The sequence below is a fragment of the Pecten maximus genome, chromosome 15 (genome assembly GCF_902652985.1).
Source record: "Pecten maximus chromosome 15, xPecMax1.1, whole genome shotgun sequence".
In the NCBI taxonomy this organism is placed as follows: Eukaryota; Metazoa; Mollusca; class Bivalvia; order Pectinida; family Pectinidae; genus Pecten; species Pecten maximus.
In genome coordinates this window covers 38,472,268-38,488,435 of record NC_047029.1, presented here as the reverse complement: position 1 = coordinate 38,488,435, position 16,168 = coordinate 38,472,268, and the positions used below count along the sequence as shown (strand labels likewise).

The 16,168-nt window shown below is 35.6% G+C and overlaps 2 protein-coding genes across 2 annotated transcripts; one reads left to right on the top strand and one right to left on the bottom strand.

Moving 5' to 3' along the window:
• Nucleotides 1–790: 790 nt before the first annotated feature.
• Nucleotides 791–9,652, bottom strand: LOC117343653 (CDGSH iron-sulfur domain-containing protein 3, mitochondrial-like). The gene is made up of 3 exons (XM_033906109.1): nucleotides 9,576–9,652; nucleotides 2,606–2,803; nucleotides 791–1,128 (listed from the first exon to the last, which is right to left on the bottom strand). Exons 1-3 carry the CDS (start codon nucleotides 9,636–9,638, stop codon nucleotides 931–933), a joined length of 459 nt encoding a protein of 152 aa, XP_033762000.1. The 5' UTR covers nucleotides 9,639–9,652; the 3' UTR covers nucleotides 791–930.
• A 190-nt stretch (nucleotides 9,653–9,842) lies between these two features.
• On the top strand, nucleotides 9,843–15,834 carry LOC117343652 (sperm-associated antigen 6). Its single transcript, XM_033906108.1, has 9 exons — nucleotides 9,843–9,994; nucleotides 10,850–11,112; nucleotides 11,532–11,715; nucleotides 11,975–12,180; nucleotides 12,370–12,543; nucleotides 13,088–13,240; nucleotides 13,539–13,730; nucleotides 14,019–14,281; nucleotides 14,609–15,834. The coding sequence occupies exons 1-9, from the start codon at nucleotides 9,970–9,972 to the stop codon at nucleotides 14,673–14,675; spliced, it is 1,527 nt and encodes a 508-aa protein (XP_033761999.1). The 5' UTR covers nucleotides 9,843–9,969; the 3' UTR covers nucleotides 14,676–15,834.
• The last annotated feature ends 334 nt before the right edge of the window (nucleotides 15,835–16,168 follow it).

The following is a 16,168-nucleotide window of genomic DNA, read 5'->3' as shown; positions in this document are numbered from 1 at the left end:
TTATTCTCTGTGACCTTGAATATTATGGGTTAAGGGTTTTTGCAAACTTTGTCGGGCCTCATCCAAGGAACTTTAATTTAAGCTATCTGCAAAATATCATGACTCTGGGGGTCTTTGACAGTGATGAGAAGAATGTGTTTAAAAGGTACTAAAGAATTTGACGCCTGTGGCCTTGAATATAGGTCCAGGTCATTTGTTTTTGCAAGCTTTGTTAGGCCTCATCTAAGGAACCTATAACGATAAAAAAAGCAGGCAACATATAGGTTTTACTTTGTCGGCGCTGTCCGTACAGAGGTTTCCGTGCAATAACTCGAGTTCCCTTGGGTCAATCAAACTCAAACTTCATGTAGATCTTCCTTACCACAATTGCTTGCTTGCTGAAGATTGAAGGTCATGAAATATCAAGGTCACTGTTACTAAAAATAGAAATTTTGTTTCCTTTTGATAAGTTCTCTGGAGCTAATCAAACTAAATACAGATCTTTCTTACAAAAAGTACTTTCTTGGGATTACTTTTCATGTCTGAAGATCAAAGGTCAAGGTCATGCCCTTTCACTTCCTTGTGATAACTCAAGTTCCTTTTGGCCCATCAAACTCAATTTCCATGCAGTTTTTCATTAATACCACAAGTGAATGCATGGGATTGTTTTTCTACTGGTACAAAGGTCAAAGGTCAAGATTACTGTTAGAAAATTTGTTTCTGGGCAATAAATCTTGTAATATCACTCAACTTTCTGTACACATGACACAGCCATATAAACTGATTGAATTGAAAAGCTCAACATTTCACAAAATTCAATCATTTAAATAATATTTATTTTGCAGTTACATTGAAATAATCTATTCTTCAAGATGAAAGCAAATCACAAGATACCATGGCTCTGGTTAATGATTAAGTCTACAATACATATATGTATATTGTTATTTAGTACTAAGTTGTTGGATTTATCCTGTTGATACTGGTCACATTAGGTTCCTTGTGGCTGCCATCACAGAATGGAGGATTATCTGTCTGTTTACAACGACACAGCCAGTACTCCTTTGTCTCCTCCACAGTAAATCGCACCGGCCTATATCGGGGGTTTTTAAACTCTTCTTGCTTACGTTTATGGTTCCCGTCACAAAAGGGCTGCAAGAAAATATTTATAGTTATTTTATTTATGAGAAGAATTTGAAAATGTTCTAAACAGGCTTTTTAAAAATAAAATGTTGATCATAAAGGTCATTACAAATGGCGGCATACAGATTTGCTGCAGCAAGTTCCCTCTTCTTTCACCACAACAATTATCTAAAATATTGTTTTAACAATCCTGGTAAACTTAGGCTTCACTCTCATCTAATTGCTGCACCTTTTATCTGCCTGAAAGTTCCCAAATTGAAGAGATATATATTAAGTGAATGACTAGCCCAAAGTCATCCTGTAGGAGAGACATCAATATGCCAATTTTGAAACGAGAATCCACCAATAAATAAAAGTGTTATATATTGGTTCATTATAAGATCAATCTTTCCTTTCATTCCTCTTTTCCTCATATTTACCTTTTGACATATTTATCATACTGAGCTGCACTTTAATAAATTAATTCTTCAGTCCCAATATTGAACAACTAGCAACAAAGAAGTACCACAAATGTTATATTGGAAATATTCATCGATTAATTTGTTAGAAATGGTCATTACAAACTAAATCTTTAAAAAAAAAAAAAGATGGATGTCTGTCAGCCATTTTGTTCCCCGATCTGTCTCAAAATTAAACACACACACAACTTGGGATCAAAGGAATCAACATAGGAGAAGAACTCCTTAAGATAGAGAAAGATCATTCCAATACTTCTCAAGAAACAATTTGGTATAGGTACTTCTCAAGAAACAATTTGGTATAGGTACTTCTCAAGAAACAGCGGTAAACTAGATCCACAAGAGATATTTATGCCTTCCAATATTGATGGCTGCCTCCTCTTCTCAAGAAAAAGTGATAATAAGAATTGTTTATAGATGAACAGAGGGACGAACGCCGGACCATTGATGATGATGGTGGGCTAAAAATGTCTTTTAAATATCAGGTGGAGAGACACTTGAGGGTACCGGTATGTTATTACTACCTTTTAGATAAAATATATCTCATGCACAAAAACAATTCACAGGATTACCAGCAGGGAGGAAGTAATTTATATCATAGCTATCTGAATCAATTTTGTAACCCTTCATTCAAGCATACTACGTACAGGCCAATACCCAATGTCAGGTATCTGGGTCTCTTGCAATGGGTTATTAAGAAGTGGTTCTGTGAATATTATTAGCATATTTGACCCGTGACCTTAAATGTAAGTCAACATTATTCATTAAACAAACTTAGTAACTCGATCTTCACCACACGCATTTCAGAAGCAGTTGCTTAAAAGATTTTAGCATGTTTGAACCTACGACATAGATTGGGTAAAAGTCATTCATTTGTACAATCATTGTAGCCATTAACTCCACCATTCTACAAACCCAATTACATGTACTAAGTTTATCATTGGGTCAACAGTGTTAATGGTAATAGTAGCCATTTACATCTGATGATGACTCCATGATTACGTAGTAAATTACAAACTTGTGGTTACCTGAGAATGTGAGTGTCCGCAGGCACACCATGAATATTTCTTCCCTGCCTGGAGTTCTACCTTGAATGGTAATTTGTCAGCCACTCGTCCCTTTACAATGTCTGTATCGGGGTATTGTTTGGCTAGGTCTGCCTCGGGATGTTTCACCTCCTTCGGTCTCACATCTTTTTTGTTAGAGCTACAGGTTCTTGTGAAGTTCTGAAAATAAAAAAAACAATCTGTTTTTAAATGAGTGAATTAGTTCAAAGCAAATTTGTAAATTCAGTTTCTTGGAGTCTATGCACCAACACCTACCAATGCAACTTTTATAAAAACAGCATCCACACAATGTATACATTGATGTGAAAAGAGTGGGTCAGGCAATAATAATCATGGTCTACATACATGTACATGTACATGTATGGCATTCAATTCACAAACTCAATACTCCAGGGAATTATGTTCACAAGACCTTTTTTTATCAATCTACAAGTACATGTAACACATGATACAGAACTATCAAAGATTCTAGTACATTGTATGTTACGTTAACTGTTATGATATACATATATATACATGTATATAATATGCTGTGCTATCAATTTTTTATGTATAAAAAAGGAAGTGGTGGCCAATTTGGGTCAATTAGAATGCCAAACAAATGTAATGTTCTCTGTCCCTGATGATTCCCAGAATAAAACAATGACCGCGGTAAGCAGGACAGATCTTGCTTGATCACCACCATGTTTTGTCACTCACCCACCATATATCTAGCATTGTATTTTTGCATATTGAGGAAGCTGGACATATTTTACAAATGTGTATTATGGAGTGAAGTGCATGACGCTAAATAACAAAATGGCCTCAAAAACGGAGGACACGTTACATGCAACGTGTGATAACACATCTTATTCATCTGAATGAGTGGTCAAAAGAATGAAAACATGATAAGAATGGATGAGACTGACCTTTCCCTTGCTATATCAGTCCTCACCATCACGCTTTTAAATTCATATTGTTCTCACAGGTTGTAAAATTTCAGAATGTACATGTCAATAAACCACTTTTTATCCTCAGCAACATTGACTGTGTAGGGGTTACGTCCCCCTATGCTATAGTTTATCCACACCAACAATGGCTGTGTAGGGGTCACGTCCCCCTATGCTATAGTTTATCCTCACCAACAATGGCTGTGAAGGGGTTACGTCCCCCTATGCTATAGTTTATCCTCAGCAACAATGGCTGTGTAGGGGTCACGTCCCCCTATGCTATAGTTTATCCTCACCAACAATGGCTGTGTAGGGGTTACGCCCCCCTATGCTATAGTTTATCCTCACCAACAATGGCTGTGTAGGGGTTACGTCCCCCTATGCTATAGTTTATCCTCACCAACAATGGCTGTGTAGGGGTTACGTCCCCCTATGCTATAGTTTATCCTCACCAACAATGGCTGTGTAGGGGTTACGTCCCCCTATGCTATAGTTTATCCTCACCAACAATGGCTGTGTAGGGGTTACGTCCCCCTATGCTATAGTTTATCCTCACCAACAATGGCTGTGTAGGGGTTACGCCCCCCTATGCTATAGTTTATCCTCACCAACAATGGCTGTGTAGGGGTTACGTCCCCCTATGCTATAGTTTATCCTCAGCAACAATGGCTGTGTATGGGTTACGTCCCCCTATGCTATAGTTTATCCACACCAACAATGGCTGTGTAGGGGTTACATCCCCCTATGCTATAGTTTATCCTCAGCAACAATGGCTGTGTATGGGTTACGTCCCCCTATGCTATAGTTTATCCTCACCAACAATGGCTGTGTAGGGGTTACGCCCCCCTATGCTATAGTTTATCCTCACCAACAATGGCTGTGAAGGGGTTACGTCCCCCTATGCTATAGTTTATCCTCAGCAACAATGGCTGTGTAGGGGTTATGCCCCCCTATGCTATAGTTTATCCTCAGCAACAATGGCTGTGTAGGGGTTACGTCCCCCTATGCTATAGTTTATCCACAGCAACAATGGCTGTGTAGGGGTTACGCCCCCCTATGCTATAGTTTATCCTCACCAACAATGGCTGTGAAGGGGTTACGTCCCCCTATGCTATAGTTTATCCTCAGCAACAATGGCTGTGTAGGGGTTATGCCCCCCTATGCTATAGTTAATCCTCAGCAACAATGGCTGTGTAGGGGTTACGTCCCCCTATGCTATAGTTTATCCACAGCAACAATGGCTGTGTAGGGGTTACGCCCCCCTATGCTATAGTTTATCCACAGCAACAATGGCTGTGTAGGGGTTACGTCCCCCTATGCTATAGTTTATCCACACCAACAATGGCTGTGTAGGGGTCACGTCCCCCTATGCTATAGTTTATCCTCACCAACAATGGCTGTGTAGGGGTTACGTCCCCCTATGCTATAGTTTATCCTCACCAACAATGGCTGTGTAGGGGTTACGTCCCCCTATGCTATAGTTTATCCTCAGCAACAATGGCTGTGTATGGGTTACGTCCCCCTATGCTATAGTTTATCCTCACCAACAATGGCTGTGTAGGGGTTACGTCCCCCTATGCTATAGTTTATCCTCAGCAACAATGGCTGTGTATGGGTTACGTCCCCCTATGCTATAGTTTATCCACACCAACAATGGCTGTGTAGGGGTTACGTCCCCCTATGCTATAGTTTATCCTCACCAACAATGGCTGTGTAGGGGTTACGTCCCCCTATGCTATAGTTTATCCTCACCAACAATGGCTGTGTAGGGGTTACGCCCCCCTATGCTATAGTTTATCCTCACCAACAATGGCTGTGTAGTGGTTACGTCCCCCTATGCTATAGTTTATCCTCACCAACAATGGCTGTGTAGGGGTTACGTCCCCCTATGCTATAGTTTATCCTCAGCAACAATGGCTGTGTAGGGGTTACGTCCCCCTATGCTATAGTTTATCCTCAGCAACAATGGCTGTGTATGGGTTACGTCCCCCTATGCTATAGTTTATCCTCACCAACAATGGCTGTGTAGGGGTTACGTCCCCCTATGCTATAGTTTATCCTCAGCAACAATGGCTGTGTAGCAGTTACGCCCCCCTATGCTATAGTTTATCCTCACCAACAATGGCTGTGTAGGGGTTACGTCCCCCTATGCTATAGTTTATCCTCAGCAACAATGGCTGTGTAGGGGTCACGTCCCCCTATATGCTATAGTTTATCCTCAGCAACAATGGCTGTGTAGGGGTTACATCCCCTATGCTATAGTCGTTTTCCGAAAAGTCGATATAATTAAGGATATACAGTTATTTAGTTTTGCTATTTTTCTCAACCATATCCTGTTATTTATTAGGTATGTTGGTGACAGTTGGTGTGTTATTTCAGTTTGACTAGGTACAGATCAAATTTCAGGGTTTTAAGGTCAAGGTCACTGTCACTATAATTTTCAGCGAGGACATTTATTGCTTTAGCAACGTCTAACACCCAGCATGCATTTACAGTTGAGTGTAAGCCAACCTTTACACCCTAGTGCACTACATTTAAGCTACAGGTAAACTAGTAGCTGCACTACATCCAGTCAGGTGTGACCACAAATCCCCCTATACAGGTAATGGACAGTGCCACTGGACACCTGTGTTAGATACCTGTAGTTGTTACATATACAGACCTGTGCCTTATATCTGTCATCCTGGCTTTACCAGGTATATTTAAATGTTGATAAAATTTTATCTAATATTAACTCAAAATAAAATTGGCTGTGGTTAACGTTCTTATATGATATATATTGCACAAGAGGAATTAAAACTCTATCAATTGGATTTGTAGTGGGGTTTTTTATCATTATTTTTCAAAAAGATTTCATTATAGTGTAAAATTAAGGTTTATAAGGTTTGTCTTCCTGATTTCAAAATTGCCATGCTTATAATTTATTTTTTTTGATGTAATTCATATACATTTTCTAATTAATGATTAATCTACCTTAGGCCTTGATAACTTTGTAATTTTTTTCTCAATTATCTCCCTTATATATAAGACGAGAAAGAAATTTTAGTTTTGGCATTTAATAAAACTAAATAATACAATACAAAAAGCCCTTTCACCCCAGATCAAAATATAGAGTCACATTAAAGTCCATTCATGATAAATCGCTATAAATTCTGAACAGGGTGAAAGGGCTACAAATATGAGAATAATTTAATTTACATATGAGCCCTATAAGGCACACAATCAATAAATTAAATTTGTTATATTAATTAAGCACATCAAACATACTATACAAGTTTCCACTCTCGCACAAATAGCACCAAATACTAATACTACATACATGTACAATAGATAAGCAAAAGTTCTCTAAATTTTATATTAAACCTATGTGAAGACAATAAATTAAAGATAATTTAACATTCTTCAAGGGAGGGTGGGTCGGTTTTTGAAGATTTCTGACCAAATATCAGTACATCCCGACACCTCAGGATTCTAAAATGGAGTGACCCAAGCTACAAAGAAATAACAAGAGAAAGGGCGCCCAATAGGACTGACCAATGAAATTCCTAGGCTAATAAGGGGTCATCCCCCGGACAGGTCAAGCTCCTGCCAAAACTGGAAATTGAAACTGGAGGTGTGAACATAATTCATGACACTGGATCATTCAATACATGTGTAAAGGATATATACACAGGGAGGTAATTAAATATTTTGGAACAAAATATCCAAAGTACACTGTATATGTACATTTATTTTAATATTCATTATTTCATCAGACAAAAATATTTTTAATTTCAATGTATTGTTACTTCATTAATATCTGTTAATTCAACTATGAAATCATTTCATAGTACCAGAGACCTAATAGTACATAAAGAATCAGAATTAAGTTTCCTATATTCTCATTTATGTTTTGTAAGAGACATATAATAGTACACAACAAGTTATATGTACATGTACAATGTATGTACTCTCAGGACATGCCTGTTGTCATGGCCACCTGGGCCCCAGGGCCCAAACCCCTCCCCACCACCACCTTATGGACCTTCATAACACCTTATATATAATTACCTTACAATATCTGGTATACCTATAGGCCTAAGGGTTTTTTGGTAAATAAAGAACTTGAACCTATATATATGTATCAAATGAGGATCAGTCTTAAGGTGTACCTGTATTAGCACCTGGCTATAGTTTTGTCAAGTTCCCAATTACCCCACAGGGGTCCATTTATAGCATGCTGTGCCAGGCTCCTCTGCCTTACCTACCTGTAATTTAAGCATCTAACACTATACCCATATATAATATCTATCTGTGGATGTTTTTCAAAAATTTATAGGTTTTTTTGGACGAATCATCAAAAAATAATTAATTTTTATAGACATTTTTTTTCTATTATATATATTTTATATGGTGATTTTCTTTAATTACAAGAAGAGGTAAAATACCCATCAGTTATACATTGTAAGGTAAAGAACAATTAATCATTTTCTTAATGCAATAGGGAAACACTTAAATGCTGACCAAAATGTATCCCAAAATTTTGTATTTAAGCAATATTGCAAAAAACAAATTAGCGTGAACTGTAAAAAAAAAAAATTCGCTTAAGGTCCACATGATCCACAAGTGTATATAATATATTTGTTAGCAGGTGACTTAAGATGTATACACATAGAATTTACTACATATATTATGGGCTGAATTAGGTTTTAATAAGCATAATATCACATCAAAAATGAAATTATGAATATGCTGCACAATTTAATCTGAAATTAAACTACAATATAAATTAAATGTATCAAATTGTAAATGTTCAAGTAACGATAATTGTTTTTAAATGTTTTATTAAATACTTTCAACTGCTTAATCAATACAAAATATAAAGTACCAAAATTAAAGATAATGAAACTTGGCTTGAACAATTTAACTTACTTAAAGGATTTATAAAGTAAATCTGTCTTAACTTAGTTACAGTGTATAATTAACAAGAATAGAAAAGTTGAAATATAACATCAAACTAAACTTTCAAAACCTTTTTAATAATGCTTTGAATATAACTGCTAGATAGCCTTATATATACAGTACAGGTAAAAATCACAGGTAGCCATGGGTACTGCCCATTACCTAGTGTATGGGGGTTTTGCTGTTCATCACCTCTTAGGTGCACTTGGTGTAAAGGTTAGCTTAAATTCAACTGTATTTATTTGTTTTTTGGGGTTTTTATTTTTACGGTGAGACGGCCACTGGACTACACAGGTAAGACACGCGACTTTACTATAAATAGACAAGGTAGTTTCAGTATTACAATACACCAGTGATATGTACAGCACAAGACTAGGAACACAATACTAATTAACTTTTGAACTGTAATTGAAATATACATTGATTTGTACCAATGACATGTATTTTCCATTATCAACATCTGTATTTTCTTTTTATTATTGATAGATATATAGATCTTATAGATAATTAAAAAAAAACGTATTCTTTAATGTGTTTAGACAATGTATTGAGTGTATTTATTTATGCTTCTGCATTTATTACAAGTTAGTAAACCAATTGCATTATTTCTCTTCAGTGATGCTATTATTGAATCTGATATACTCGATACTTACCACTGATTGCATGTTGATATAAAGTTATAAGAAACAATTCCAATATACTTCACCCAAGAATGATAATATTGTAAGGGTTGTCTCCCCTGACAGTGAGTTTTACAGTTGACCTCGAAAAATAAGAATCATTAATAGCATTGTATTGTGCAGGAACAAATGGAAATCTATCTTACTGTTCACTAGAGGTATCCATTAATTGTTTCCAAAAAGCCAGATTTAAGTGCTGCTATAATACACTAGGCCTAGTTGACTCCGTTTACATTACTTGATTACAGGTAGCCATAGGTATTTGTCAGTCGTGCTTGATTGTTTTACTTACAATCCGAAATGTTGTATGTCTTAAAAAAATAACCAAACAGATTCATGTGTTTTGCTATGTAAGACATGTCTACAAATGAATGTCATTACCGTTAAAATCATTCGCTTTTGTAAAATCAACCCCGAACGGAATTGGTTCATGGAGAGCGCCATCTTGCTGTCTCGCATTAACGACTTCAGAAGTCCTCAATGTTTATAATATTAATATATATTTTTATATAAAATTTTAATTACTTTCTCATTCCCTAAGAAAGCAGTAAAACTAATTGAACCATACATTTCCGTTATATAATATTTTTTTTATGAAATTCAATAAATCTAATTTAACAAAGCAATGTATAAGGTTACGTTTTGTGCGGTCCTATTGCGTTACTAGTTCTGTCTTGACAACGGTGTATTTAGCAGACAGTTTCGACGCTGCTAGGGCAGGTTTCATTGAGTTGTTTAACATATCTTACCTTGGAAGAGGCCTATCCATTCCAAAATGAGTCAACGGCAAGTATTACAAGGTGAGATATTCCATTTTTTAGATATTTCTATCAATTAACACTTGATTCTGCTGTGAAACACACATGTATGCAAATGGAATTGTTATGTTTGCCTGGCTGTGCCTACTTTGGCTACCGTTTATTTAGGGATCTACCCGAATGTTGAGTTGTGACAACAATAGGTATATTTTACCTTGTGAAATTTCTAGTTTGGCGTGTTTATGTTGAAATTCGATTATTTATTTTCTTATTTTTGAAAATAATCATTGAAATATTAAATATTCCTTCGCTGACTGTATTTTCACTGTCGTACAACTGACCTGGTCGCATATAATATCCATTTACATGTAATGTATGTGACCCATAAGCTATTATATAATAATCATTTTGCAGCCTAATATTTGGCTTTCAAGAAATACCCATGGGTCAGTATATACTGTAGTAACAAAGTACTGTTTCATAGAGGAAATTGTGTTGCATGGATCATCCAAAGTGAATTACATACATGGTAAATATAAATTCAATTTTGATTTGGACATGTTAGTAAGTTGTGCAAAAAATTTAGCATTTTCGAAAATGGACAAAATGTCCATGTACATATGTATACGTGATACAGATCGAATAGACCAAATAACCTCTGGTCCTGCACTACTCCTATACGTATATGAGGTCTTATTCCACCTGATTACATTGGTGGATAGTTACATGACAGCCTGTCAAAAGTTTCCTGTCGTGTAAACCTCTAATATTATTGGAGTAGTCCTGCACCTGACGTTCGTCATTTCGATTGATACATATCTGATATGTCTATGTAAGATCAGAAAAAAGCTCCGAGATAGAATGTGCTCAGTTTTAATGCAATTGGCTTCTTTACAGTGTTTGAGCAGTACCAAAAGGCAAGAACACAGTTTGTCCAGACAGTAGCAGAGTTAGCAAGCAGACCACAGAACATCGAAACACTTCAAAATGCCGGTGTCATGTCTCTTCTGCGACCACTTTTATTGGACATTGTGCCAACCATCCAACAGACTGCTGCTTTGGCGCTAGGACGTCTGGCCAACTACAATGATGACTTAGCAGAGGCTGTAGTTAAGGGAGATATTCTTCCTCAACTTGTCTACTCCCTTGCTGAGCAAAATGTATGAATTTTATAATCATTTAGATAGACTTAATAATCAGAGTTTGTCTGCATATATATATATTGAAACTGATAGATACGAATGTAGCTCATAAAGAGATGAAATTGTTAATTTTTAGATATTATTATATTAATAATATTTTAAATGTTTGAAACTGTTTTATAAAGTGTTAAAATTTTCATTATGATCTTTATAATACTATATGTGATACAGACAACAACAATTTCTATTTTAAAAGTTTCATTTATAATTTGAATTCAGAATAATGACTATAAACTTTTGTATATAATTGATACATATATTGGAATAAAATGGTTGTTAAGTCCCTGAAATTTCATGTATTGAGCGCTTTGTGTAATATTTTTATTGTCTAATTGTATCTGTAATTTGATAGCTCATTTATTTATTTATTTCTAAAGAGATTCTACAAGAAAGCTGCAGCATTTGTTCTGAGGGCTGTTGCTAAACACTCCCCCCAACTGGCCCAGTCTGTCGTAGATTGTGGTGCGCTCGATGCACTTGTTATTTGTTTGGAGGAGTTTGATCCAGGTGTAAAAGAAGGTGCAGCGTGGGCGTTAGGTTACATAGCCAGGCATAATGCAGGTAAATTCATAGAGGATATAACTGAAAATGTTTAACATTTCACATGATATGAAATTTCATCAACTGGATGAAATAAAATATTTGGGATTGTGGTATGTTGAATAAGCAAGTACAATGGCTTAATCAATTGAATTTGTTTTATAATTAAAAAATGAAGAAGTAATTTTAAGATCTGTTATTGCAATGTAATTGTGTAATCTAATTTATGTTTCTTTATTCACTGAATTATCTTTATCAAATGTGACTTGGTAATCTTCAGAGCTTGCCCAGGCAGTGGTTGATGCTGGAGCTGTTCCTCTGTTGGTTCTCTGTATCCAGGAGCCAGAGCTCTCCCTAAAACGAATCGCTGCTTCTGCCCTCAGTGATATCTGCAAACATTCTCCTGAGCTTGCCCAGACAGTTGTAGATGCAGGAGCAATTGCTCACCTCGCTCAAATGATTCTCAATCCTGATGCTAAGCTGAAGGTAAGAATGTTTCAAAGTTCTTTCTATTTCAAGCATTAATTTGTTATTTTTCATACATTTTACAGAAACTGCCATATATATGGGTTTTTTTCATTGGTGTTGTTTTTGCCTGTATAGTGGTATGTCTGGAAAAAAACATGCCAAACCCCAAGAATTTTGTGTAAAATATGTAACCTCTCACATTGGCAGAGACAAGTGTTTTCTGCCCTGAGTCAAATCTCGAAACACTCTGTGGACCTGGCCGAGATGGTAGTGGAGGCCGAAATCTTCCCAGCAGTTCTCACCTGCCTGAAAGATCCGGATGAGTATGTCAAGAAGAATGTAGCCACCCTTATCAGAGAAATCGCAAAACACACCCCAGAGGTGAGTTACATTATAAAATTTATTGTATAAGCCCTGCTAGGATGCTAATACACATCCCTGACTTAAAGGAGGGGCCAACTTTTTGAATGGTAATGAAATTTCATTTGTTTTTTCCTTTGATATGTTATACTGACGAGACCTATGGATGGGTTAATTGTAGGGGTACCTGTATGTAACATGTATACAATAGCTAACACAACCATTGAAATACAATGTACTATCAAAATAGCCTGTATTATTCTACAGGAATTAATATGAAACTTTTGTTATTGAACTATATAAAAAGTTACTCCCCTTCTTTCATATAGTATTCAGAGACTTTAAAGTTAAAGTTTTAATTGACATTATTTTTATTTCATAACAGTTTTACTTGAAGATTGTCAGATACTTTTAATTAATATAATATATAATTCTAAAGTTGTTGGATTTAAAAAAAAAATTCTAGACTAAGGATTGTCGTTTCCGTCCCCTCCCTCTTTTTGTAACATTTTAAGATAATCAAATTGATGATTGATAATGATGTGAACTTTTTTTTGACTTTCAGCTGGCCCAGTTGATTGTGAATGCTGGTGGAGTAGCAGCAGTTGTAGACTATGTTGGGGAATGTAGGAGTAACATCCGACTTCCAGGAATAATGATGTTGGGATATGTAGCTGCACACTCAGAAAACCTTGCCATGGCTGTGATTGTATCCAAGGTAAATGTCAATATCATTCCACCAATAGCAAAATACCATCACCAGAGTTTTCATTTTCATAAAATTTCTGTATTGTCAGCTTAAACTAGCACCTTGAAATTTAAACCAGCAACCTTTTGCCAAAATTTTGGTATTTCAATGGGTGGATTTTCAAAATTTCAAGTCCTAGAAAAGTATATTTATGTACCTCCTTTTGAAAAAATAACTTAAATTCTTTCATGATATAATAAAAAAGAAATAGAGTTTTACCGTTTGATTTGATATCAAAAGATAGTACATTATACATTTCTTATGACAGGGAGTTGTACAATTAGCTATAGCTTTATCTGAGGAGGCAGAGGACCACATTCAGGCAGCTGCAGCCTGGGCACTAGGACAGATTGGTCGCCACACCCCGGAACACTCTAAAGCAGTTGCTGTCGCTAACGTCCTCCCCAAACTTCTCCAGTGTTACCTCCGTGCTGATGCATCCGAAGATTTACAGACCAAGGTAAGGTTTTCTCTAGATTACAACATACACTAAATATGTAAGAATTGACGATGTTCATCCAGTCTTTAATGACAATGGTAGCAATAAATGAATGCAGCTCTGAGAGAATTATATGAAATCTTCAATTTTGATTTTAATTGTTGCAAATAGATGATTTCTTTTTTTTAATATTCTCTTAATGGAAACTAAATGCATGTTCACATCTGTTTTTTTGTTTGTTTTTTGTTTGTTTTTTAATTGTATGAAAAATGCCAAATCCATTGACAGCTAACATTTTGTAATTTACAGAGTAAAAAAGCCCTGAAGAACATCCTACAGAAGTGTGTACATCTACCAGCCCTGGAACCACTACTACACGATGCCCCTCCAAATATCCTCAAACACGTTGTCGGTCAGTTCAGCAAAGTTCTCCCACACGACTCCAAAGCCAGACGATTCTTTGTCACCAGTGGTGGTCTGAAGAAAATCCAGGAAATAAAAGCAGAACCAGGTTCAGCCCTCGCCGAGTATGTGAACACAATCAACAACTGCTATCCAGAAGAAATTGTCAAGTAAGTATTTCTTGAGAAATATTTCTAAAACTACTTTAGAAACGTGTTAAATTTGAAGTCAAAATATTTTATAAGAAATTACGTAATCACTAATCACTAAAGATTGATAAGATTTTCCAGGACACAGGGTATGGATATATACAGTATATATGTACTGTACAAGTATGTTACACTGTTACTTTAGTAGACATATGATAAAATACAGATGAATATCCAGGTTTAACATTGTTATGATTTGTAGATGACATTAAGATTTAGTGGATTACTATAGTACAGCCTACACTGATATATACCAACATGTTAATTGTCACCTTTCCCCATTTTCAGATACTACTCCCCTGGCTATTCTGATGCCCTGTTAGAAAGAGTGGAACAGTTCGCACCTCGAGCTTAGAGTCGCGTTTATTGACTATATACTTGTTGTCATATATTCTGTTAAACCATACAGACATTTGGATACATTTACATACTGCGAATCAGAACCTCCATGGTGGCTAGAAGGGAAGCATACATTGCCTTATCTAGCGGTTTATCATTGTGGTAAACCACCAATTATTATTCACCATGGACTTCTACAAGTGCTGGAGGAAAACATCATACAGACTGGAATTGGATATTTACTTTTGATTATCAGGCATCCTGTGATTAGTTGTATTTTGTTTACGTTTCATTTTCGTAAGAATTTATCAATGCATCTTTGTATTAGGATAAAGTTGTTTTATTATTTTTTTTTTCAAAACCATCAGCAGTCTATATACAATATATCAACTACTTGCGCAACTATTTTTTTGCTACACAAATTCTGAAATGTGTTTTAATTGAATTATTGAAAATTTCCCTTAAAGACCAAAAGAACTTCAATTGACGATTTTAAAAATAAATATTGCAAGAAGTTATAGTGTAAGGTACAGACATTATCTGTCCTCATTTCTGTTATATGATGATATCAAAATAAAAAGTCATAACAAAAACTGTCATTTGAATGTTAAATTCAATTAAAGAACTGAAAATAAATGTGATATATTGATTATTAAAGTGTATACATTTATCAGCTGATAGAAACTAATAATTAACAGTTCCATACAGTAATTTATAATCATCTTTGTTGTATTCATTATTGATTTGGGGGGAGGGGGGGGGGGGGGGTAGGGGGAGAGGGCTGATGGGAAGGGGAGGAGGTATGAGTTGTGAAGAATCAGAATTATATAGAGCTAAAGAGAGAAAAATAGAAACAACATAATTCCTGGATATTAATTAGAAATCATAAAGTGAGACTTCTGATAACATACTCAAGTCAATTACCAGAAAAAAAACAGTGAAAGTTAGCAATGTGAAAATATATTGCCTATACCATCTACTGTCAATCCACTGCCAAAAGATCAAAGTAAGGAATTGAAATTAAATTGTTATATATAGTAACTACATGTACCAGTAAATATTTAAAAAAAGTAAACTGGTTTTAAAAGGCTATATCCATTTTTTTGTACTTTTAATCAGATAAGAAATATTCTTGTACAAAAAGTATACAAATAAAACATTATTTTGGAAGAAGATGAATTTGTTTTGTTTTCATTTTGAATGTTATTTAGGCTAATCTATCAACTTTGTAGTATTGTTTTCCAAAGCTGTTGAATGATTCTATAGGTCTGTCTGTCTGTAGAAAAATGTCCAGACTCTCCTAGACATGGAGTGAGTTTCAATGAAACTTCACATGACTGTTAGTGACCATGTGTAGATGTGTATACTGGTTTTTAGCTCACCAAGATGGGCTTATGTCATACCATGGCGTCCTGCATCTGTCGTCTGTCCATCAACAATTGACTTCTTAATGTAACAAAATTTTGTAGAAAGCATCCCTAGGAAGCTTGGATTCTAAGTTATACATAT

Coding starts and splice junctions, on each gene's coding strand:
- LOC117343653 (XM_033906109.1), bottom strand. CDS start 9,638: ATGGCGCTCTCCATGAACCAATTCCGTTCGGGGTTGATTTTACAAAAG. Junction 2,804..9,575: donor AAAAGCGAATGATTTTAACG/GTAATGACATTC, acceptor TTTTATTTTCAG/AACTTCACAAGAACCTGTAG. Junction 1,129..2,605: donor GCGGACACTCACATTCTCAG/GTAACCACAAGT, acceptor ATTTTCTTGCAG/CCCTTTTGTGACGGGAACCA.
- LOC117343652 (XM_033906108.1), top strand. CDS start 9,970: ATGAGTCAACGGCAAGTATTACAAG. Junction 13,241..13,538: donor TGGCTGTGATTGTATCCAAG/GTAAATGTCAAT, acceptor TTCTTATGACAG/GGAGTTGTACAATTAGCTAT. Junction 14,282..14,608: donor TATCCAGAAGAAATTGTCAA/GTAAGTATTTCT, acceptor CCCCATTTTCAG/ATACTACTCCCCTGGCTATT.